Source organism: Leptosomus discolor, chromosome 7 (genome assembly GCF_034619465.1).
Source record: "Leptosomus discolor isolate bLepDis1 chromosome 7, bLepDis1.hap2, whole genome shotgun sequence".
NCBI lineage: Eukaryota > Metazoa > Chordata > Aves > Leptosomiformes > Leptosomidae > Leptosomus > Leptosomus discolor.
This window is the reverse complement of record NC_141397.1, coordinates 1,469,572-1,494,511: the sequence shown is the minus strand read 5'-3', so window position 1 is coordinate 1,494,511 and position 24,940 is coordinate 1,469,572. Positions and strand designations below refer to the sequence as shown.

Below are 24,940 nucleotides of genomic sequence, written 5' to 3'. Positions count from 1 at the left end.
TTCATCCCTCCACGCTCTTGTCCAGCACAGCTCTCCCCTGTGGGCTGGGGACTCTCCTGGGAAGGAGAAAAAATGCAATTTCAGCAGCAGCCTCCACTTGGGAGGAACCAGCGTCCCGGAGCTCCAAGGGAGCACGTCCTCAACCAACTGCGCTTCCTTTTAACGACTGGACCTCGCGGGTCAAGCTACCTGCCACCGAGACGCCGGTTCACGACCTGCAGCGCTGATCGCCGGTGAAAGCATTGTGCAACCCCAATCACCACCTTAATAATCACATTTTTTTTCGTCTTCACCTAGAGTTCAGATGCCTCAAAGCAAAAACCGCCGTGGGAAGAACCCCCTCTGCGTTGCCTTTGGCCGAAGGGGGGAATTTTTCCAACCAGAACTGTCTATAATCGCCTCGAACACCCCCGGCCCGTGGATGCAGGTGTAAAAGGAGAATCCGAAAACGAACCGTTACACCGCGCCTGGGAACGACCTGCCAAAGCCTGGGGTCGGCAGCCGGCCCGCGCCACCGCGCCGCCGCACGCTGGTTTCAATTAGCCGCCGGCAGCCGAGCCTGCACGGTGGTCCCCGACCCGCTCGGAGGGCGACGGCGGGTCCCGAGTCAAAAATCTGCGACCCGCCCGAACCCCTGCGGCGGAAGCACAACGCTGACGGGTTTTTGGAGGGAGCACCTTGTTCTGATCGGAGCCAGTGGGTCTCCACGGCTGGGCACCACGCTCCGAGAGCTCCGAAACTGCCGAGTAACCCGCATCTCTCATCAGCTGCATTTGGATTTGTTGCTGTTTGGAGGCAAAAGCCGATCGTATTTTAGACAATCCCCTTGCCTCCGCTTCAGTGCAGACGTATTTGCAAGAATAAAAATCTCACATCCACCAGGGAAAAAAAAAACCTATATGAAAACTAATGTTCCTCTCACCTCTAAATACTCTGTTGCTATTGCAGCTTCTGAGAAGGGCAAGTTAAACGCTCTTTGAGGAGACGGCTAATTAAAGCTTAGAAAAACAGTCAGATTCATTTGAGTTTGTGGAAAACAGCAAGTCTGGTGAACTAACTGTAATGACTAAAACCTTCACACAAAGTTATTTGTGTACGTGGTTTATCACCGTTTTCATATTCTTTCAATTTAACAGCATCATCAAATAAACGTAGCTGCAGGTGAATATCATTTTAGCTATTTTCTCTAAGCAGAATTTTTGTCAACCTGTATTGTCCGTATCACCCTCTAAAATTAAGTGAGAAGAGATCCGCTGCAGATACCTCGTGCAATGGATTAACATCTGAATACAGTTATGGCATTGTAGGCAAAAATACATTTAATGATGATAAAATATCACTACTGCAGCGACTGTTGTCTCCGAAGTAGAGCAATCAGACTGATTTTCCGGGTAAAAGACAGCGCTTGCAGAGCGAGGGTCGTTAACACCTACAAATGAAAAACAAGAGCTACAGCTCCGCTTTAAGCAACTGATCCCTCTTCTGGAGTTGCACAGATGTTTTATCGCTATCACCGAGGTGAAAACAGACACGTAAACGTAAATACGAAATACCTTGACACGCACACACAGAGCAGGCAGGCAGGCATCTATTCTGGCCCTGCTCTTGCCCCCCCAGAATCAGTCACAGACCACCTTTGATATTTTTCTCAACCTATATGGATTTTTACTTTTTTTTTTTTCCCCCTGAAAAACCCTATATTTTTCCAGGCAACACCCTATGCCACACACATGGATGGAAACAAAGTGGGAGGTAATGTGCAACAAAACGGCCACCAAAGTAACCAAGAGCACCCTGTTCACATAACTATGGTACCACTCGATTTAACTCCTGGGAGAGCCGAGCATCCCTGTTAACAATGGATGAAACCACTGGCAGGAACTCAAAGCCCACATACTGCATGCAGATGATTTTAATAAGACACAGTGTTCAGACCACAAAGGATACACTCCAGAGTAGCTCTATATATATTTGTTTACTTAATTGAAGGGGTGGAATACCATAGGCAGCCTAAATACTGCATTTATTCTACGCACAGCAGTCAGTCTGGTGTCACAGACACAGTATACACCACCCTTCTATGAAGTTAATTACTTAGCCCTCATCTAGATTAATGTCTGTTGTGATTTATTTCTTTGCAATTCACCAGCAGGGTCTGATTTAACTAGCGCTGCCACAGTCAAAAGAAGACAAAATATTATCTTATATGACAAAAAAAAAAAAAAAAAAAAGCAGCTTAATCTCAAACAGAAACTGAATCCATTTTCAGCAAACTTTGACTTTTTCTCCCAAGGAGAACAGTAGCTGCTGAGTTGTTACACAGTCGATGGTAAATTATGTTTTGAATACCAAGCAAACAATGGTGTTATTTTAATAATTTATACGTAATGTGCAAAGATACTCTGTCTAAAGGGCCTGCACAGGAGCTCAAGCATGTGAACGCCCATTAATCCTTCTCTAGACTCAGTGCTCTGCCTGCAGCAGGCATCTCGGTGCCAGTCTAACAGGAGAACAGGCTACAGCGTAGTCCATAAATTGCCCACACATGACACACAAATGCATGTTAACAGAACATTAAGACTGCAGACTGTAACACTTCAAAGACAGCAAATGTCAGAGTTAAGGCTCACTCCCTCGGTTTGAGCATGTTATTAATTTTGTGTTATGATGCCGTCTTTTTTTTTTAAAAAAAAGGAAGTAAAAACCAACAAAACCTGTGCTGGAAGCAAACTCCAATTACAGAAGACTTCAGCCTGAAGGATCAAAACCCGGTAGGGCATATGGAAAAGAAAAGGAGGAAGTGGAAAGTCTCCTGAATTGCAGACAACGCTACAGTTCCACCTCTGACATCAGAGTCGGCTCGGGCTCTCCTGGATTAGCCAGGCAGAGCGATGCCCAAGCTACCAAACAGATGACGCTTCCCTCCAGTAACGCAGCCAAACGCTGCACTTGATAGTGACTACAGGGGACAAAAGCCCGAGGGAGCACCGGTCACCTCGAAAGCGATGACTGAAAGTTGAAGTTTAGGTTACTTTTGTCTCCTTAGATCACGTCTTGTTTTTGAAATGCAAACACTGAGCTCTAGGCTTGTAGCCTGCTCTCGAGCACACCTGAGTCACGTTGTGGGGATCCTCTCCTCGAGGGGTACGTCCAGTGGCAGAGACTATTGGCCTGTTTAAGCCCTTGGAAACAAAAGAGATTTAGGAAAATTAGGAGATTAGAAAAAAATTCTTTACTGAAAGAGTGGTCAAGAGCTGGAACAGGCTGCCCAGGGAAGTGGTGGAGTCACCATCCCTGGAGGTGTTCAAAAAACGTGCAGATGTGGCACTTGGGGACATAGTTGAGTGGGCACGGTGGTGTTGGGAGACAGTTGGCCTTGATGATCTTAGAAGTCTTCTCCAACCTAACGATTCTGTGATTTTAATATGATTAATCAGCTACGGGAGCAGAAAGAGCACCTCCCATGCTTCAGAAAAGCGGACAGTTTTGCCTCAAAAGAGGCGGTGCCCTGAGCAGCAAAGTTCTTGCAGTTCCTGCCTTTTCCACCACTTCTGTGACGCCATCACTTTACAGGCTGATGAAGAAAATCGTCGAGGCACGCTGCCTGCCGCTCGTCTCCCATGGGGATCCCAGTCCTGTTTGGATTGCCCTTTCTCAACACCACTGAAAACTCCTGTAATTTTTTGCATGAGTTTCAGGACATCTCATGCTTGAAGCTAAGGGACCAGAATTCCTCCTTTACCAGATTACGTTATGCATTAGAAAGCCTAAAAACACCAAGTGGGTCAAAACGAGAAGGTAAGGAGCCTTCAACCTATTGCTCTTTCCAATATCTACATTTTTTTACTGACAACTACACTGACTGGGGGAACTGTCCCATCATTTTTACTTGAAATACAGGAGCTTCAGCCTGGGGGGCAGCTGCACTGGCCAAGGTGCCTCCCTGGAAGTTCAGCCGAGTGAAGGACTATTGCCTCAGGGAAGGAATAAATCATGGTGTCTTCAGCTCAGCTTGCTTCCTTTCCAAACCGAGTCGGCCATGTCCAAGCATGGGCCATGCCAGGAAATCTGGCAGAACAGGAGCTGTCAAGGGCTCTCGCCACGGCTTTCTGGCTCCCAGCTGGCAAACAGACTCTCACCAGAAGCAGCTCATGAGCTGCTCAAAGATTTTGGTTGGCAGGAGAGTTGCTGCCTTCCCTGAGATTGTGCATGCATGCCATTATCTGCAAAAGCTCATCCATGAAACAGCAGGGGGTTTGTTTTGTTGGGTTTGGTTTGGGTTTTTTTTTTTTTTCATTTCAGACATAGACTTTTCCATCCCTTCAGGCACTGGCAGATACATTTCACATTTAAATTAAACACTGAATCTGGAATTTTAGCCACCAAATAGGATGTGTTAAGGCCCAGAGCTACCCTCAGTTGATATTTTAGGTTTAACTGTTCCTTTCCAAGTCATGAAATAAATATTTTTTCCATGTTCAAAATGCAGACCATTCTTCAAACCATAAAGAAAGACTGAAAACATGGTTAAGGAGTCTCAAAACGAAATCTGCTACTGGATGTGACAGGTTGAAACCACAGAAGAGTCGTGAAGAAAGTTCATTATACAAAGCAGCTCTTGTTTCAGAAGTGTTTTAACACCACAACGATAACACATGAATTTCAATGAAATTTGCAAATTGCTGCACACAGACCGAGCTTAAGCTGAATTTTGCATCCAGTACTTTTCCCCTCCCGTACTCCCTGCTACTGAAAGCGATGAACGTTTTTCAGTAACACGCCTCTTTACACCAGAAAGGGGGGAAAAAAACTTTCAGAGCAATTATCACCCAACGGGCTAACTAGACATTTTAAACACGTACTCCATGACACGACTAACAGGCATGGCCTTCAGCTCTGGCCCCCCGCGGTGTTCCAGGATGCAGGGTCAGGACAGGACAGACCTAAAGCACTCGCTCAGCTTCCCCTGTCTCACCTACAGCTCCCCTGGAAAGCCCAGACTACCTTTTCCACTAAGCCTTTGGAAAGGTTTTCAGGAGAAATGCTACCTGAAGAGCCAGTAGCAAGGCCACCGGTAGTGCCAATGTGCTAAACACACAGAGGACAGAGCGGGACGTCCGACCCGGAGCCTGCCTTCCTCCTTTCTCTCCTGCCCTTTACAGTGTTTCCCAGCTCAGCAGGAAAATACCGGCCCGAAGACTGTCACGCACAGCTCTCCTTCCTCCCCCTCCTGCAGGCTTTACAGCGCAGACAGGGAATGATCTCTTACAGCTTTTCCTCTGCCGCTCTCATCACTTCGTTATCTGAGTGCCTTCTAATAGGGCATTAAGCTACACGATTAACTCCTGTCACATGTGGCTTGTTCCCTCTGATCCTCACTGCAGGGGGAGGATCTGGGCCTTTGCAAGGGAAAAGGAAACATACGCCGGCTTTAAAAGAAGTGTGCAAACGAAGAAAAAGGACTGGAGCCAGATTTTTGTCGGTTGGTTGACTGGTTTTCTTAAGCTTTTTATTCCATGTGACGAGGACTTGAGGAATTCTTATAAAAGATATTTGTATCATATTGGAAAACTCATGCCTTTTCAGCCCGTGAAATTCTCCGGGGAGCTAGTAAGCTATGTCTGGAGAACTACTGAAATATTCCATCATGAGCAACTGGAAGGTAAGGATGAAGAATGAATTGAATTGTTAGGATGACTATTGAAACCCCTCACCCCCCTTTCTGTCTCTTTTCACTAATGCCCATCTAATTCCACTGCCTAATCAACAAATGAGAGAAAGGTTTTCGTTGTTAAAAGTCTGGTACTTCTTCTGGTTGTAACAAGTAATATTCCAGTAGCAAAATGAAATTTCACGTTCACTTATGTACGCTGCAAACCAGAAGAAACTCTGTCGTTACCAAGAACGAGCGGACGTCACGGCAGCGGCGGGACAGCGACCCGGCACGCAGGTGCGACCCGCTGCTGTACCCAAGCCCATCCCAAGCTGCTGTTGACAGGCTGTTCGTCCCGTTGTCCCCACCTGCTCTGGAACTTCAGCCTTCTGATGGATATAAATACTCATTTCTGACGAATACACGGCCAGCTTGCAGCCGCAGGCTCTCCCCCTCTGGCCCCAAGCGCTCCTGTCTCTGCAAGGACGTGAATCATCCGGACTGCCACCAGGCTCACCCTTCCTTGGCTCGTCACGCCAAGTTCTTCAGCCTCTTTCTACAGGCTGCTCTCCTCTCCCAGTAGCCCAGATCCACGCCTCTCCCTGACACGTTTCAAGTGCTCTTTGAAAAAATACAGACTTTCAAACAAGAGGGGAAATGATTTTGAGGTCATCTTTGAAATAACCTCGGCTTTACGAAGCTGCTCGGTAAGCCAGGAGTGCCAGGAGGAAGGTGACCCGAGAAGGGCAGGCAGACAGCGATGCTGCAAGATGCGCGAGAGGCGGCAGGGAGAGGGAAGGGAAGGCCCCAGGCCGGCACTGGAGACGCACAGCTCCAACGCCCCGCAGCCGGCCGTGGGTCAGCCGGGTTAGCCGGGCCATGGCTCAGCTGTCCCTCTTGGGAAGGGCTTCCCGAACAACGATGGGTACGAGGAACGCAAGCCTCCATCCCAGCTTCCTGAAGTACCAGAACAGGCTGGAAGCACGAGGTAACTCACATCCTTTCCCATTTCTTACCAGCCTAGCAGGACCGTGCCCACAAGCCCATGAAGAGGAGCGTACAGGGGCGCTCCCAGGCGTAAACGTACGCATTTCTACATCTGGATGTAGCCAAGCCTCGTTTTAAACTGTAAAAGTACATAAATGCTTGGGTTTAACTTCTCAACATACCAACATTGCTTCCCTACCGGAGAATAAACCAGTGCTTGCATAGAGACCTCAAAGCATTCACGGCAACCTGAAGTAATGAATATTGTAATGAGAAACACAAGTATTTAGGGTGATAATGACTGGACTTTGCTCTACTTAGATCGGCTCACCCCCTATGGAGGCTACCAAAGCTTAAAGATTTTATCACCCTAGTAATCAGCAACGGGTAATGGCCTTCATAAAACACAGTAATTAAATTGACTGATTTCCAACTAGTGCCTTTTTTTCATTAGGGAGTTCTTATTTAACCTACTTCAAAAATCCCTTTGTGAATACTGGCTGTATCAGTCAAAATTCAAGGGGCGAGGGACGAAGAGCTTGTTCTGTTCACTGTTTCAGATACTATCCACGTAAAAAGCTGGAGTTCCTGGTATGCTGTCATATTCCCTTTTTTTATTTTTTTTTTTTTTTGGTCACCTCTAGGAGCTTCCGGTTTTAAAAGTCTCTCAAGACTGAACTTTATAAAACTGGGGGCAGAGAGGAAGCAAATCAAAACCTTAGCTCTTTACATTTTCCAACAACTCTTAAGAGATTCTGCTTTGTTAAAACACGCTTTCAAAATTCTCCGAGGCCAGCGTTCCAACCTCCCTTGCAAAAATATCAACGGTAAAACTCCGGCACTGCCTCGCAATCCGTTCAATTATCCTTCACGCCTGGATTGTGCGTGTTGTTGGAACTACTGCATCTCACTTGATCTCTGAACGCTTTTGAATACAACTTGGTTGTAAGCACAACCCCTTATTATTGCTCGAATTTGCCGTCACAACACGTGTGTGAGCCGTTTATCTGTGTTCCAAGAATACTTGTAACTCAACACAGATTTTAAAATAAAATATTTTACGGCGAGTCTCAGCTCTGCTTTTGTGACAAAAACATTTCCTAACTCAATATACGCTCCACAGGAGCTTTATGATGGCAAAAGTAAACCTACTGGAAAATCTACCTGGAGAACTACATGACACAAAACCCGGTTTCACATTTCTCTCTCTGAGCTACCGCAGTTTTTAACCGCATGAAAGAGGTGCTGGCTATGTTTCCCGTACCAAATCTGCAGCGAAACGCCGGGATCTCAGGATAGGAGTACAAAGTCTCAACCCTTCCCCACTCTACCCAGAGAGCGAAGTGACTCCATGGACATACTGAAACGTGAGAGCTGCTCACAAACACACACTTGTCTCTGTCTGGAGCCCCAAGAACCTCGGGGCAGCTGTTCAAGGCTGCTGAAATCAAAGAACATTATTTCAGAGGCACCAGTGGGATATTCCTTACCACACCACTTCATCCACGTACCCCAGGCAGTGGCCAGCTCCACCCTCGTTGGTCAGCTACTTGAAAACGAGATAGGGAATCGACGCCCATCGTGGAGCAAACGGGGAAGAACACGAACAAGCTAACGCAGCAGCCCTACAAGGAGATACTGACTCTGAAACCTAACGAGGTCACACCAACATCAACACGATTATGATTTCACAGCAAGGAAACGAGGACAGAGGTAACAACTGTGCAAAGAATCCCGGTAACTGCTTTCTTTGGCAGAGCCAGCCTTCCTGGATGGCCCAGGGAAAGACCTTTTCTGCCTTTTCTCCAGTTCCGCCTGTCGTACGAGCCACCCTTGAAAAGCATAACTAGGATCAACTGCCTGAAAGGCCGCCAAAGCCATGCAAGAGTCTGTCTTGTAACCAGTTTAACAGAATAAGGTACAGTAGAAAGCTCCTTGTGATGACAGTTTCAAACTCTCCAATCCTGCGCTGCAAACTTACATTATATTTTATCACAATGAAATAATAAATCATCGATTTACAGTTCCTATCTGTTTATTCACAGTGCAAGCAGAATATGACGTGGAAGAGATTAATGGGCGGGGGGGGGGGGGGGAGGGGGGGCGGGCAATAATGGAAGCTGGATGAGAAGCTGCTTCCTTCACAACCAAAGGTGCAAAGAGCATTCCCAACAGGCCAGGTAAGCAACAAACGGGGCTGTTAGAGAATATTTATGCCAGCGGCAACTGTGTAACATCACTGAAGCATGCACAATGGGAGCAGGCTTTCTAGAAAATCCATCTGCAGGAGAGACAGGCAGTCAGGGCTAACTATCAATCATCTGGGCAGGTGAATAAATCTACAGTCAGTGGCCCATGTTCTGCTAAAATCAGCTCCTACCACACAGAAAACTTGCTGCCCAGCAAATAAGCCGTGAGACCACAGAAGCTAAAATGCATTACACGTACTATCACAATAGTATCATCCCAACTACTGGGCCAGCAAAGGCTTGAATATTTAGATCTCACAGTGAGTAAAGTGCATTTACAATAACTGGATATATCCTCTGGCGATGGTTTAAGATCCCATCACACCGAAACAATCAGATTTTTGTGTGTTTGGGGTTTTATTTCATTTTATAATTCACATTCTTTAAATCAGCGGTTACTGATCCACGAGAGCACATCTATACGGACTATTTAAGTCTCCTCTCCCCTGGAAGTGTGTGTATAACTCCCATTAATGCTAATGGGCATAAAGTACATGCATTGAGGAGAAAATAGACCCCTCACTGTGAAAATAAATGTGTTCAGTTATTTTCAGACACGATGCCGAAATCAAACAACTAAAAGTACACACTCTAAGGAGATAACATTATATAGCCTAACTGGAAATGTCACCATTATTTTTAACTCCCTGGTCAGGGACCCTGCCACGCTCCTCCTGTTTCTGCCACTTTTCGTGTCATAAAGAATACGACTGGCTAACACATCAGAAAAGGGCCAAATCCTAAATTCTTACACGAGCCAAGCAGCCCTGATCTCACACTCCTTGCCCTCACAAAGGATGCAAGGTTAGGCCTCGTGTCGTACGTTTTCATTTAGGCCATGCAACATTTTCTCTTTACACCACGTGGGTTAATAGCAGCAGTAGACTTCACTGTTCTCTAGAAAAGTTCCTGAAACCTCTGATGAACCTACCAAAGTAAAAATTCCAGTCACTTAAGTTTTTTCCTTAATGATTTGATATCCTGATGTTTTCTGCTCTGCTCAGAATTCACAGAGTCAATTCTGCCTGTTCAGGTAAGAAAAATTGCTTATGTAGTAATGTGAAATTCAAAGACACTGTCTGTCTTACAATACAAATACAATCACAATTTTTTTCTGATGGAACCAATGTTTTATGAATTCACAGCTGATCTAATGTGGTATTTGGAAAAGGCATGAGGAAAGAAAGGTTTTAAAAAGGCTGCAGCACAAGTGGAGCATGAATGGTTCTGGCGAGTGCATTCAGGGTCTTTGTAAAGTGACCTGCTGACTTTCTAAGGCCGGTCATCACACCCACCTCCCCAAATCCGAGCGAAGCACCTTCAAACAGGAGGATGCTGCTGAGCTATCAGGCAGGCAGGGACGAGCTCTCCCAGCGACGAGGCCTTTTCAGAAGGTGGGGCTGCAGGAGAGGGGCAGAGCTCTTGCCGAGGGGCTTTGCAGTGCCGCTGGGGCAAACACGAAAGCCACGTGCCGTCAGGGGCTGCACGCTCCGGCTCCCAGCCCCTGGTCCCAGCCACGTGCTCACCCACCTACTCCCACACCGGGTCCGTTCACGGAGAAAATACCCCAAGGAAAACCAAACAAACGAAATAAATAAATGGGTGCTTCTCTGATGATCTGTCTCCCGCCCCAAAACGGAGGTGGTCACAAGCACCGCGACCAGCGCCAGAACTGGGCAGCGGCGGGGTATGGCTCAGGCTGGCAGCGGGGAAGGACTGTCCCTGGCGCACCGTCAGCCCAGCCCCGCCATGTCCCTGAACCACGGCCACACCAAAAGGACGGCTAAAGGAGGACCCCAGCTGCGCCTCGGAACTGGCGGGTCCCTGCCCGCTGAAGCACCGAGCGAGCCTCAAGGCTGCCACGTTTCCGCCCGACGCTTCCAAAAGCACAGGGGGACGCTGTGAAGGCCCCGTGCGTCGTGCCCGAGGACGGCTAAGCACGGAACAACTCATCAGCGAGCTCTGTATGGGCTGGCACGGAGGGTTAACGACTGAGGAGGCCGATATTCACAGTACGAGCTCTCAGTGCCAGGCTCTTGAGTTGCAAAGTATTCCTGCGTCTCACCTAAGGCTGTACAGCGAGAAGAGTCGTGCTGGAAGATGTTTCTGTTTCAAACCAGACAAAGCCACTAACAACCCAGGACCTGAAGCTGCGGCGGCCCAGACCACCTCTGCTAAACGCGGTACAGGAATTACTGCAGAGACCGACGCTGCCAAAATGAGCCGGGCAACAAATTAACGAGCTCCTTCCTTCATTAGGCAGAGGAGGAGGGGTGGCAGTGCCCATGACCGCTGCCACGCGGCTGGACATCCACCTGTGTGCCTCAGCGCGCGCGGAGCTGAGCTGGAGAGGCCGGGGCTCTGCCCGGGCAGGGCGTGTTAAGGCCCGCGAGGCAGGAGACTTTTTGTAACGCTGATCCAGACCCACACAAATCAACGCTGTTGAATCACTCTCTTTTCTTTTTCCTTTTCAAGCAATAGAAGTCTGCCTGTCTTTTTGATCTATCACTGTGACTCTCTTTGCAAGCTGAAGTCCGATTACACAGAGGAAAGGCCAAAACCTTTAATATTACTTCTTCTGCGTAGAACACAAAATCCATGCTCTCCTGGGTGAGCTCGCAGGGATAAACAATCTTATGAGTGATTTGGTGTATGATATGCAAAAAGAGACATTTCTACAGCCCGTCTAGACTCCCAGACAAGATCAGACTGCTCTGTCATCAAAGACATTTCCATAGCCTGTCGTATCACTTGGAAGACAGAACATCCACCTTTTTCAGAACAGTCATGCCAAAATGAAAAATAAATAAAAACAGCCTGACCTGCCAGTGTCAGAGTGAAAATCTGAATGCAGTAACTTTAGACAAGTCAGAAATTAACGCTAACAATACGGCAAGAAGTTTCAGCAAACATTTGTGAGGAAAGGCAACTCCTGCAACTAGCGAATGCAATCCAAAAACATGAGTCATGCACAAGCAATCTTGCTATGGGCCATAAAATCACTTTATGAGAGTTACAGATAATTCTGTATGTATTCTATAATGTTTCCCTACTGTGTAGAGATGGCTATCTCAATACCCTATCACAGATAATGATGGAAAACAAATTCTCCACATAAAAGCTGATTGCTCAGAGATTCACCCTTCACTGTTCCAAGGGATTGTAACGCCGACAGAACACTTTATACCCTATTCATCAACACAGAGGTAGATCCCATCAGTGCCAAACACTCTGCAGCTCAGGTGGTTTTTATAAGACGTAGCAGGGGGAATGGAGAGCAGCCTTCGACACAGCAGATGCATCCTGCTCTTTCTCAGCACCTACATGCACCTACCAGCCTCCCCAACGACACCTCTCATCTCCTCCTGCTGGTACCTCTGCACGTATTCAGAGATACTCAGTGTTAAAAGAACAGATGTATTCGGTACATGTCATGCTGAGAAAAATCAACAGCATTAAGGCTGTCATGAAATAAGAGATACTGGAGTATAAAAGGTGAACCCTTCAGGACCAACATCAGAACAATGCAGCTTCTTTATGCACCTCCATTTCCCTCCTCATCTTCCTCTGCAACTTTTTCCAACTGCACCCATAGAACGATTAAAAAAAAAAAAAAAAGTTGTAAAAACACTGAAAACTTTCCAAAAGACTTCTCTGATGAGACTTTAACCCATCAACTCTTTCGCAAGGTAGCTTTACAACCAACGCGCTGTTGGCAACCCAAAAGCGACGGGGACTCCACTGAAAGACACACTCAGGCTTATTCTTTGGAGGTGTCCTACCCATGTGTTATGGTACATGACCTTTTCTCAGACTTGCATGTGGCACCCTCTGGCAGCCGAGCTTTAAAAAAACCCCAAACCCACGACAATAATACCTCTCCAACGTCATAGATCCATATGCGGCCTTCTGAATCACCAACAGCCACCTCCTTCCCGGCCTGGGCCCAGCGGACACGGTTGAGGGCAGAAGCTCCTTCTATGGTGACACTGGCTGTGGGAACCTGTCGAAACAAAAGGAACAGGAAGGACAATAAAATCACGCTGCCTGTGAACCCGGGGGTCAGTTTTGCACGTCCTGCTTAGCTGGGTGAGTCACAAGTCCCTCAGCATTGCTGGGAGTAACATACAACCCTTGTCGGTGGGGGAGAAGAAAAAGGGTTCATTGTTTCTTCGATCACATGTGCGAAAAAGAGGAAAGCCTAAGAGATTTCTTGGAATGAGCAGAGAAGACTTTTCCACAGCAAAGGGCAGAAAATGAAACAGTTTTTTCCCCTGAACCTCGGAGACATGCAAAACCACATCTGCTTCTTTCTCAAAAGTCACTGACTTATGACCAAGAACTAACTGAGGGTAGGACTTGGCTTCAGTCCTGCCTTGGCTTCTGGCCTCCGACTCGGGGCCCAGGAACCTGATGGCTGGCAGACACAGCTCTGCATTCCTGCTGGCACATCCTGTACATCACCACTCACCTCTGCGGCGAGATGCAGAGGTCGATACTTGGGTATTACGTCAGGAAAGTCCTGAGCTAATCACTTCAGCGCGAGGACACGGCAGAAGCGAGAACAGCTGAGCTGACATTTAGGAACTCCTACCATATATTCCCACAATTCTCCTTTACATCCCCAGGAGACTTCTTCTGCTTTAAATACACCTGGATGCTGCCTAATTTCCAACCCCCCCTCCCCGCCCCAAGTCAACCAACTGAACGGGTGATCCCCAAGAATACATCAAGCTTCTGGTCAACGTGTGGGACGAGTAAAGCAACGAACACGATCTAAGGAGAAGTATTTGTAATCTACACTGGAATGAGGGCATCGAAAGGTGCTGCAGGAGGAAGGAACCGTGTGGGTGTTTGTCCCAGATAGGTAGATTACTCAGTTGATTTAGGTCACCTCATAAGACAAATGACAGCAACCCGCAAGTCTGCTAATGCTCCACCCAGCTGCCTTGAACACGAGAACCTGCCCGAGCAAGGAGCCTGCAGCTTAGCACAACAGTCTCCCGAACCAGGCTTTCCAGCTTTCACGCTTTTTTTAGCTTTAATGCTCTTTTAGGTCAGGGCAAACAGGACAGGATAGCTGCAAAAGCAGCTCCTCCACCAGACCCGTCTGTGGGAAGGGGTCTTGGCCACACGGTGAGGTGGGGACAAGGGGGTGTCCTGGGATCTATAAATGGACGTGGACTGAGAGCAGTCCGGGCAAGAAGAGGTGGCTGGACAGGAACCAGAGCCCGGGTTACCTCTGAGGGAGTGACAGGTACTCCTTCTGTCCTCGCTGTCGGCACCATGCAGCAGAAGCAGGAAGAAAGCAGCTCGAAGGTGGCATTAAAGCCTGGTCTGAACAGTGACAGACCGACAAGGTTAACAAAACCGGTATTTTGCTGCCTTCCTCTCAGTTCTCTGGCTGTAGCTCTACACAGTAGTTGTGAGACAGGTCCGAAAGATCCAGGAGAAGAGTAATTTTAAACCAAACACCGTATAGATCCCATGCCAGTCCCCTTCTCCTCGGCTCTAGCACCTTCACTGTGTCACACAAGACGAGTGACAGCAGGAAGCCGAACCTTCGCAGCCTTCCCGAGGCTCTCGTTGCGGCCATGCCAGCAGCAGGACACGGGCTGGGAAGTGGGGCTGCCTGCCTTGCCCCTCTGCCCCGGGAGACTCCCCGCTCCTCCTCCTCACCGACCCTGGCACCAGGCTGCCAAACCAAACCGGCAATTCCAGCACAATGAGCCGGCCAAGCTGAAGCGTCACCTCCAGGGAGGGCTTCACGGCAGCATCCCAAGCCCCGCGTGTGACACGCAAGAGGGTTTTGTTTGTGGAATAAGGCAGGAATAGTGCCGGAGAGCGCTCAGAGAGCAGATATACCATCTCTCCCCACCCCTTTTAAGGAGTCCTTCAAATGCAGACAAGCTCCTGGGCTCATCTTCCCCCGGTGCAGGAGGCCCAGGTCCTGTCCAAGGCCGTAGCACCCCGCAGGGCTGGCACGCTCTAACTCCTTGTCCCAAGGCCGTGACTGCTTAGTGGGCGAGAGTCAACGGCCTAAATCTGACATGGGGCCGTTGATCCATGAGAAATCACAGTAGAAAACAAGCAAGTTTTACTCCTGTGATCACTGATTTCTATTTAAAAAAAAAAAAAAAAAAAATCTATTTCAATTCCAGCCAAAATTAATTGCGTAACATTTGGAAATGGGTTTCTTCAAACAACAACTAAATGCCACATTTTGGAGGACTAATCCACTAACCAGCTATGTTTCTCCGAAAACTGTAGATCAAAGATATTTGTTTCATATACAAATACGCACAGCGTCTATTTAAGGCACTGAATTTTCACAAAATCTTTCAGAAGCCTGAAATACATAGCTCCAGAGCCGAGTTGGTTTTTTTTGTTAATCCAGCATTCTTCCAGTGTTCCACATAAAACTAAGCAGCACGCATGCCGCAGACTCAAGGCATAACCCGTGCTTTTCTTTTTTTCAAAACCTAATAGTTTTGTGAAACCCTGTCACTGTTCCACAAAGCTATCTAACAACATAAAAAGCAATAATGAAATAGTCTTTAAAAATCTAAATAAGAAGCCTTTTCTCCAGCTATACGGCGAGAAATCCAGTCAAACCATAGTATCTTAAAATGGATTTGTCTGCTCTCAACAACGATAGGTTAAATTACACAGGCTGACTTTAGATTGCAAAGATAAGACTATTTCATAATGGCAGCATTATGTTTTTAAAATCACACTTGAAATACTTCATAAATTCTCTGAAGTTGATGCTCGTCAGATTTTGAACAATTTTGAAGTGAGATTTGCACAGGAAACAGATTAAGAAACACACAGTCAGAAAAACCTGCACGGTAAGAATATACCTTTTATTTTTTTTTTTAATTTTTATTGCTTATGTAGCATCAAAACCTGCTTGTAAATACAGGTTACCTGTGTTACCTAGAAATAGATGCCACCTTCACACTTTCCAAGCTAAGGTTCAGCATGCAAAAAAGCCCAACAAACCCTTGAACGGGCTAGAACACAGCAGAACTAGGCTGGTTCGTAAGTCAGTGTAATACCAGCTCATAGGTAAGTCAGCTCACCAGCAACCCAGGGACCTTCTCCAAGCTTGATCAAAAAAGAAATGTTAGAGACACATGGGTAAGAAATCGGCGTTTGGTATCAGAAACTCTCTGCAAACCTCACTGTACTGCTCCATAAAAATAATATTCAGTTTGCAAAATAATGAAGGAGTGAGTAAGGATTTTTTGCTGTTTAAGTTGGGTTTTTTTTTATATATCAATTTATGAAATACAAAATAAAATGCAATGACTTTCACTGCTGTTACAAAAACAGTTTCTGGCACCCACAGATCAACATGAAGCACGCACATACCCTTGTTACTTTGCACTGAGGTTTTGAGAATAATTGCTTGATCGAATCTGTAGTACAGTCAAATGATTTTAGTTATTTTTGATCAGAAAGCATCTAGCTCTCAGGAGAAATGTCAATAAATACGGGGAGTAACACTACTGGAAACTGTGTTGCAGTTCAAAAATTTGAAGGCACGATACTGTAACTAAAACCAGGTATTTTCTTAATAGGTTTACAGAATAATACCTAAATAATAACGTGGCTTATTTCCCAAATTAAACAAAACCAGATCTCATCCGTAACAATCATCTCCAGTTCGTACACAGTGATTTTTATCAATAGCCAGCCGTTAAACACATTAATAGACCTGTCATTTTCTACTGTCTCCCTTTGACATCACATACCCGACATCTAAAAGTAATAATGAACTCAAAAATAGCTGTTTCAAGATTTCTTATTACAAAGGCAAAAGCGCTGACAAGGACCCTTTCTTAGCGAAGAGCAAGGCAGCCTCAAACGGCGTCATCAACTACAGGTATCTTGAAAATTATAAACTAATTATGACCTACCAGACAGAGGGTAAAAGCAAACAACGGTCACTTCCAGCTACATCTCTAAAGGAAACTGCTGACAGTTCTCCCTCTCAGCGGCACTTCGCTGCTTCTCCTGCCTAACAAAACCTCGCAACTATGCAGAATCTGACAGTTTATCCCTTATGGAGATTTTTTCAGTTTGTTTCTTCGGTGCTCAGTAAGGAAACCAAATGGTATTTCTGCCTCCAGAGACCCAATTTTGATTCTCATAAAAATACAAAGCTCGGATACCACGGAAATAATTCCAGCCTGCTCCTTACATGAGAGCTGATTTTGACCTCTCGGAACGGAAATCATTTGTGGAGTCAGGGGTGGCCTTGCACGCAGAAGAAAAGCAGGATCGAGCTTGAAATTACTTTTTTTCCCTGATGTTCCTATGTATTTATATGTAAACACACTGAAAATATATCAGCAGTTTTCCACATACAGCCTTTGTATTGATGGGAATGGGATCAAGCGGTCCACAGTCATTTTTTGGAAATAAATTATGGTCTCACCGAGTTAAATGGCAAAACATCAGTTGATTTCGAGCAGAGCAGGATTTCAGCCCTGGTATTTGGGGGGAAAGGGTTATTTTTTTTTTCTTTTTAAAACGCTGGGGTTTATGCTCTGTGTTTAAGCCTGCATTAATGAGAACACCTGAAGGATATGTCCCTCCCTTCCCAAAATAAATTCTGAGGAGACTCCTCCTGTATATCCTCCAGCTGTATGTGCTCTAATTAAAAAGGCTGTGCTGCTTCCTGCTCGGAGCACTTCAAAAGGCCTCGCTGCTCCCCTTGACAATGCAGTGCCCGGCACTGGTTCCTCTTACCTGTCCCTGCTTATTTATGGCAAGCACCCCTCACTGCAAGCCATAAACTGCGCCCGTATTTTACTCTGTCGGAAACATATAGCATGTTTACGTGAAAGGCGTCTTAGTGATCAAGCTAATCTTAAAAATAAAGTAATCGCAAAAAATAAGGTGTACAGGGGGGAAATCCTGGTGCTTGCTCTTCAGCCTTCTCTTTTTTTGGAAATGAAAAGAAACTGTCCATTAATATGTGACTTTTTTTTTTCAGTCTGTTTGTTCTTAATTTTGCACAGCATTAAGTACAAATAAGCAACACTTCAGTTGTGGAAAAGATATTTCGATTCTCGTGCTGCATACCGATGGCTGGCCTTCTAAGGCTGACCTCAAGCGACATTAACAGGTTTTCTCAAAACCATTTCTGTGGGAGACTCAAATTGAGAAAAAATAGTATCAATATAAGCCCGCAACATGTTTAACCATCTGAAATAACAGGAGGAAAAAAGGGTGTTCGGTATGTTTAGAAAAAGACTTTTTTAAAAAAAAACGGTATTTACCATTCCCAACCTTTGCAAAAAGCTCTCTGACTAATCCTTATTGGCAAAACCCAAAGGTGTGATGTTTCCTCCCCAACAGTCCCCGCTACTTAGTTAATAGAGATGGAAGGAAAGTTTCATTGTTCATTTGCATTTGTGCCTTTTAAGTTTCGCAGCAAATTTTAAACAGGAAAAAAAAAAAGGTGAGGGTATAAAAGCACAAACAACACGTGAGAGAGATGCCCTGTGCCTCCGACGCTCGAGCGGAGCAGCTCATGACTCAGGGAAGGGGCTCTGACACGCTGGAGGCACCGGTCCAGCCTTGCCAGGATTTGGCGCGGAGGATGGATGCGAAGGGAACTGGGAGTCTCCCACCCAAACACGAAGCACCTCCAGAGCACGGGGGGCTGGCGAGGGGCTGCCCTGCGGCCTCGGCCCACGCCGCAGGCCGGGGCTGCCAAGGTGTGACCACCGGAGCGAGGGGAGGCTTCGAAAACGGGTGTGCCAGAAAGGGAGGGGGCAAAATAAAATAAAATAAAATAAATAATAAAAAACCCCAAACCAACAAACCACTACAAAACGGGCGCGGTTTAAAAGCGCACCTTAAAATAACAGAGAGGGGAGGGAGACTCCTGCCCCGAGCCGGCACGGCGGCTGCCGACTCCCGTCGCCGTCTCCGGGGGTGCCGCAGCCGGCCCTGCCCGCCCCTGGCGGGTCCCCGGGAGCAGCAGCCCCGCCGCCGGGCAGGGAGGGAAGGCGGGAGGCGGGACGGCGGGGGCGGGGGGCGGTCAGGCGCCCCCAGCAGCAGCGGGGCCTGCCCTTCCCCCGCCGCAACCCCCGGGGCGCGGGCGGAGGCCGACGCCGGCCTCCCGGCGCCCTGAGGGAACCCGGCGCCCCCGCAGACCCTCGGCGGGGCGTGGGGGGTGTGTGTGTGTGGGGGGGTGCTCGGCAGCGCCTTCCCGCCGGCCCTCACAGGGTTAAGGTCTCGCCCGCCCTCGCCTTCCCGCCACCGGCCGCCGCCTCACCTCGGTGTCGTTATTCAGGTTCCACAGATCCAGGCGCCCCATCCCGTCCACGCAGGCGAAGAGCGCGGGATGCACTGGCGACCACATGACATCGTAGACATAGTCGGCATTGTCTTCAAAGGAGTAGAGCGGCTTGTTGTGCTGTAAAGCAGAGAGAAGCATGAAGACTTCGTGGCGCTAGCGCTGCCCGGGGCTGTCTGGCGAGTCTAATTAAAAACTTTGCACATTCACCAAAGTGTCATAAAACTTCCCCAGATGAAAGGTCCTCGCGAAGGGTGGGGACTGCGCTTTAATGGGGCAACAACTGTCCGGTGGGGATTAAACGAGATGCCCGGCGTGGAGGGGTGTGGGACGCGCGGGTGATGGGGTGGGGGGGGGGTGGGGGGTAAGCAGCGCCCGCGGCCTCTCCCGCTCCCGGCCGGCGGCGAAGGGGGGGGGGGGGGGGAATGTGCGGCGGGCGGGCGGGCGGGCAGGCAGGCACCTCCGCGCCCGCCCGAGCCAACCGCGCTTGCGGTCGCCCCCGATAACGATCGTGAGATCGGCGGGGAGACGCGCAGCGCCCTCCGCGCCCCTCCGCGCACCGCGGGCGGCGCCTGCCACCTAGCGGCGGGCGGGGCGAGCGCCCGCGCATTTCCCCCCCCCCCCCCCCCCCTTAACGCCGCCTGAGGGCCCGGCTTCCCGCCGGCGGCCCTCGCCCCGCGGAGGCTGTCGGCTGCAGCGAGGCGGGAAGCCGAGGGGAAGGGAGGAAGTACAGCGGGAATAAAGTGTAATTGCCCGTCATGAATTATTCATCGCGTCGGGCTCGTCTTAATTTTTTTTTTGCATAATGGCTTCGCTAATCCCCGATCAATTAATGGAAAATGAAATCTGAATGAGAGGGAAAACTCCAGAGATGAAAGAAATTTTAAGTGTTCTCATGGCTCGTGACAGAAATCGGAAACAACGGGGCTTCTCCGAGGGTCTCCCGCAATCCCCGCGGCCGCCCTGCCGCCTCCCTGCCCACAGGCCACCCCCGCGGCTCCCCGGGGGACTCTGCCAGAAATAAGGGTCGCACAGGGCCCCTCTGTCACCCTCCGAGTCGCACACCTCGGCCGGGTCCCTCCAGAACGCAGCCCCAAGTCGTTTCACAAAGGCAACCACCTCAGGAATGCCTCACTGCCTTTAAGGCCTCACTGCCTTACGCGGCTGGGCTTATTTTTCCCTGAAAGTGGAGCGACTGGCCTTATTCTGTCGCTTTTCGGTCGTATTTGATTAATCTAGAGCATAGTGGTCGGTTTGGTACCGCTGGGTCCTTGCCAGCGTTGGTTTTGGCCCTCCCGTGGGGGCTGCGAGCGAGGGTCCGGCGTGCGGCCACCGCCGGGCTGGAGGGCATAGAATTCTGAGATTTCTGTTCGTCACGGGTATTACAAAAAATCATAAGAAGCGTTCTGAGATTTGATTACATGACTCTTCTGAAAAAATACTGAAAATACAAAGCAATTTGCTCCATAGGACAGTTTTTCCTCTGCTTGAATGAATGAAAGACACTCTGAGTGATCAGGGCCAGAATTTTCATACCTGGCCTGATGGTTTTTGTGCGTTTCCTAAACAGCAAACATTTTGTTTCGTGTGACAACAAAATTAAATTAGACCTCAAGCTTATTACCCCAAATTTATACAACATTTTTATTTCTTTTCCAAAGCTGGAGTTTTGCAAACGAAAAGGAAAAAAATTACAAGAATATTTTCTTACCTTGTTCTCCAAGCCCGTATGTATCTGCCCAGTACAGTACCAGTATTATCACTACCAGTGAAGTTCCTTACACGTGTTAACAGAATTACCTACGTGCCTGTGCTAAAGCATTTGCAGGGCCGAGGGCCAAACGAAGACTAAGCTTTTGAAGAGGCAGAGGTATTTCGTAGGAAATTTCAAAGTGAATCCTTACAGCTATGAGCTGGGAAATAGTATTTAGAGTGAGCCACATGGATCCACAATGTCTATCTGCTGTATCGTGTATTTTCACTGAAAGTGTCTAATTTAGGTTCAAAGGCATCAAATGCTGGAAAAAGCAGCATTGGACACACAAAGGGAAAGGAGATCTGGTTGACTACGAGGTGGCTGGTTTTTTTCTGATTCATGGGAAGCGTGCTGCACCTACAGTGCTCGAACATTTAATGTCCTGGGAGAAATAAGACAATTCCACAGAAGCAAGAAAGAGGACTATTAGATACCCATCACTCCAGGGCAGATTTCAGTCAGCATTTCCTGTTTGTCCACATAACAAAACTTGTTTTGATCTCATTTGGAGTGTGACACTTTTTTAATGCTCTTTTTAGTTTATTTTCCAGCGCCTGCCCAAAGAGCAAGGCGTTAGGAGGAAGGGTCAGGAGATTTGGTTCTAGTCTGAATCTTGCTGTTCACATGACGGCAAATAGCTTTAGCGGACGTGCCTCGGTTTCCCTGTCAGCAAAATAAAGATGCGTTTGGAGTGCTGGTATTTGAGGTGCAAAGCGCAGCAGCAGATAGGCAGCGTGCACTGCCTCTGCCCTAACAGTGGAAATAAGTCAGTCAGACAGGAAGTCTGAGGGAAAATCTGGACAACAGGAATAATACAGCTTTTGAGGAAGATCTCAGCCAAGGAACGACACCCGAACGAATGGGGATGAACAGGGAGTGGAGCCCTGCGAGGGAAGAAGCAGCGGCAGCCGTGCGAGCAGCCCAGCCGAAAGGCAAGATCGACTGCGGCGCGGCTGCAGAAACAGGGAGCCAGGCCCATGACACGGCACCGCCGTGGTGGTGGAGCCGAGCCGAGCCTTCACAGCGCCCGCAGCGTGCCTGCCCTCCCGGCAGGAACAGCCTTCCACGGGGAAAAATAAAGTATTCCCCACACTGCGTCTTTTTATCTCGCACCCTTTAATGAGAGAGAAGAACCGGGCTGAAGGTCCCTCCTGCTCAGCGTCCTGATTCAGCAGTGAGAGCGGGTGACCTTTCTGAAGTGCTGGCGTTTCATCCTGCTCTGATTTTGCCCGCTGAGAGCAGTGATGCTGATTTCGTTGTGCAGACGCGATTTGTAAGGTTAAGTGTATGTATAAATGTTTGCAGGACTCACCGTGAGCCTGTTAACGGAGGGCCCAGGCCTGCAGAGTCTTTTAATGTAAGGATTTATGAGTAGGGACCGATACCGACCGCTTTTGGAAAATGCTGAAATGTGGAACCATGTAAAGGTCACTTTAAAGCAGTTTTAAATTACCAAAACTTCAGACTCACACAATCTGTAACTAACATATGGCTATTATTATAAAAAACCTGAAATTTAAACTTGATGAGCTTTCATTCTTAAGTATCAACCCACTCTGTTATTCAGTAGAACAGAAGAAATACTTTAAAGCCGTATCTTCAGACAAACTTGGGCCAAATCTGCTTATTACTGAAAAAGAGAGTTCGGGGTGAAAATGTGGCCCTACTGAATCAGTGGAGCTTTGCCATTGATTTCAGTAAGACAGGATTTGAGCATTTTAGTGGAAAAAGTGAAAAAGCCAATTCCAAGACACGAGGTTTTGTCTCATTTATTCGAGCGTGTCGTCAAAATCTGTCGTTCATCCTCAGCGCCTGTGTACGGGCATTGTTTTAAAGAACAATGCGGGGCGAACACTTTAAATAGGTGGGAGCTCTCTAGGAATTAGCACTTGTCTCTGAAATGAGAAACTCACCTAAATAAATACTACGTATTTAGAGGAAAGAGGACTTTTTTTCCACATATAAATTTGACCAGTCTGTTCCACTTCTTATTTGCATAGAAGAATTTTCTTTAATCCAGGAGGCGCCACACATAAAGCAGCTAATTATCCATCTAAAGGAATGTGTGCGTATCCACAGGTTTTAACTAGCATCTGACTTCTGAAACGCCATGGAAAAAGCTATTGGCTTTGCCTCTTTCATGAAAGGAGCGTTTTACAGGTTGGCACCATTTCCGTGGGTGTCAGCTCCACCTAAAGGTGCTTCCCTGGACCGTCCCTGCCGCAGCACAGCTGTATGGTGGCACCACGTACTCCGCTGGCTCCCCTTCTCGCTTCCCACTCCACTGTCTTCCCTTCTAGAGGCAATAACCCAAACCCATCCTTCTGGCTCACGCTGTACAAGCGTGTTGTGTGCCATTGTAAGTCGATTCGAGCTGATCTGACTTTTCTAGGTGTGCAGCAAATACGATAGATTCATTAGTCCCTGGCGTAGAAACTTTCCGAGCAAGCTGATGTGTTTGTTTAGGCTCAAGCTCCAGCTTTCGGGCACTTGGAAAGAGCAGAGCCGGGGCGGTCCTGAGCAGAGCGGCTGCTCTTGTGTCTCCAGGGAATAGGGGGTTGGAACTAGGTGGGCTTTAAGGTCCCTTCCGACCCAAACCATCTGTGATTCTATGAATTTGGCCCCTACGAGACCACATATTGTATAAATAGCCTTTATTCCTTAAGAACTCCAAAAAAACCCTACAAAATGGAGTCGAAGGAAGACATCTCTTCTGGCATAGATAACATGTAGGGAAGCGAAACTCTGCTGTCTTTATCTAAAGCAAGTGTTACGGCGTCACACTGGCCAGAGGGATGCAAAAGAAACCGGGACGGGGCAGCGCTTGTGGGACTTCCACTCGGGTTAGGATCCGAGCTCCTCCACTGCTCTGTAGACCCCAGTTGCTAGGCCCAGTCTTCTCCACCTGGCGAGAGACATCTTACTGCGTTGCTGAACTCAGGCTCATCTTTTCCTTTCTGACCCTGCCAGTTAGCCGGGCCGACCCACAAGATGCAGACAGTATAAGCAAAAGCTCCTGGGAATTTTGAGGCAAATACACCTCAGATCAGCTTTACTCTGGCCTTGACCTTTCCTCCTTCAGTGGTCTCCTTCCTGGGTCACCGGCTGTTAGCTGTTTGGGGTTACTTGTGCCTGGGGGGGTAAGTCCTCCGCTGTGTGTGAGGCTCTGCTGCTCTTGCAGGCCTTCACGTTCTCCGTTTGTATGGAGCCAGGGAGGCCCTGGTTTTTATTATGGTGGGTCTCCGTGGGAATTTTGCCAGTTCTGGACTACCACGTTTCTCCCAAATCTGTTTTCTAATAGCTACGATAAGTTAGGATAATCCAATAGTTCCTACTTTAATACTATACTTAGGGGAGTTGGCTTCGTTGAGATGGAGCTGGCTTTTAAAGGCCACAGCAATCCCAGGAGGCGTTAGGAGCTGCCATAAATCAGAGGCACAAGTCACAGGCACGTCCCCGATGGCTCAGCAAAGCCTGGCTGCGTTCTCCCCGAAGGGTGTCGTTATCCCACAGACCCCGATACTCTCCAGCTCACAACTTGCTGTCTGCTCCACCTCTACCAGGACTAGCCAGACCTCCAAGGACGGCGCTGGGGAAGCTGCAGGGGGATGTTTATGCCCTTTGGCTTTCGCCACCCCATGTCGCTGGCTAACTGAGGTGCCCTAAACTGAGTTACATGAGTAACAGCTCCCTGACCTGTCTTTAAATCCCTCCTGGCAGTCAGATTTCAGTGCTGAATCACAGATGAGCCTCTGGGGCTCAATGGACATTCCGCTGGGCTATGACCTGTGTAAAGGTGTCATCTCACTGTCCGATGCCTTTTAGGTCACTGAATCAAGCCTAAACTGCATTTCTGGGCAAGAGAACAGGCTTCATTTTTAGATCCAGTAGCAACAGGGGCAAAGAGATGAGTGAGGAAATGATCCCTGCACTCTTCACAGCCCTGTTTTATTTAAGTACTCTAGTATTACTACGCT

The 24,940-nt window shown here is 48.0% G+C and overlaps 1 protein-coding gene across 5 annotated transcripts in view; it reads right to left on the bottom strand.

The window, feature by feature from the left end:
- Nucleotides 1-24,940, bottom strand: part of DYNC1I1 (dynein cytoplasmic 1 intermediate chain 1) — a 173,895-nt gene that overhangs the window by 6,097 nt on the left and 142,858 nt on the right. For all 5 annotated transcript variants that reach the window (XM_086468688.1, XM_086468687.1, XM_086468690.1 and 2 more), the window contains 2 exons: nucleotides 19,187-19,327; nucleotides 12,767-12,892 (listed from right to left, as the gene is read on the bottom strand). In XM_086468688.1, coding sequence (XP_086324814.1) covers nucleotides 12,767-12,892; nucleotides 19,187-19,327 — 267 coding nt within the window. The remainder of the gene's footprint in view (nucleotides 1-12,766; nucleotides 12,893-19,186; nucleotides 19,328-24,940) is intronic.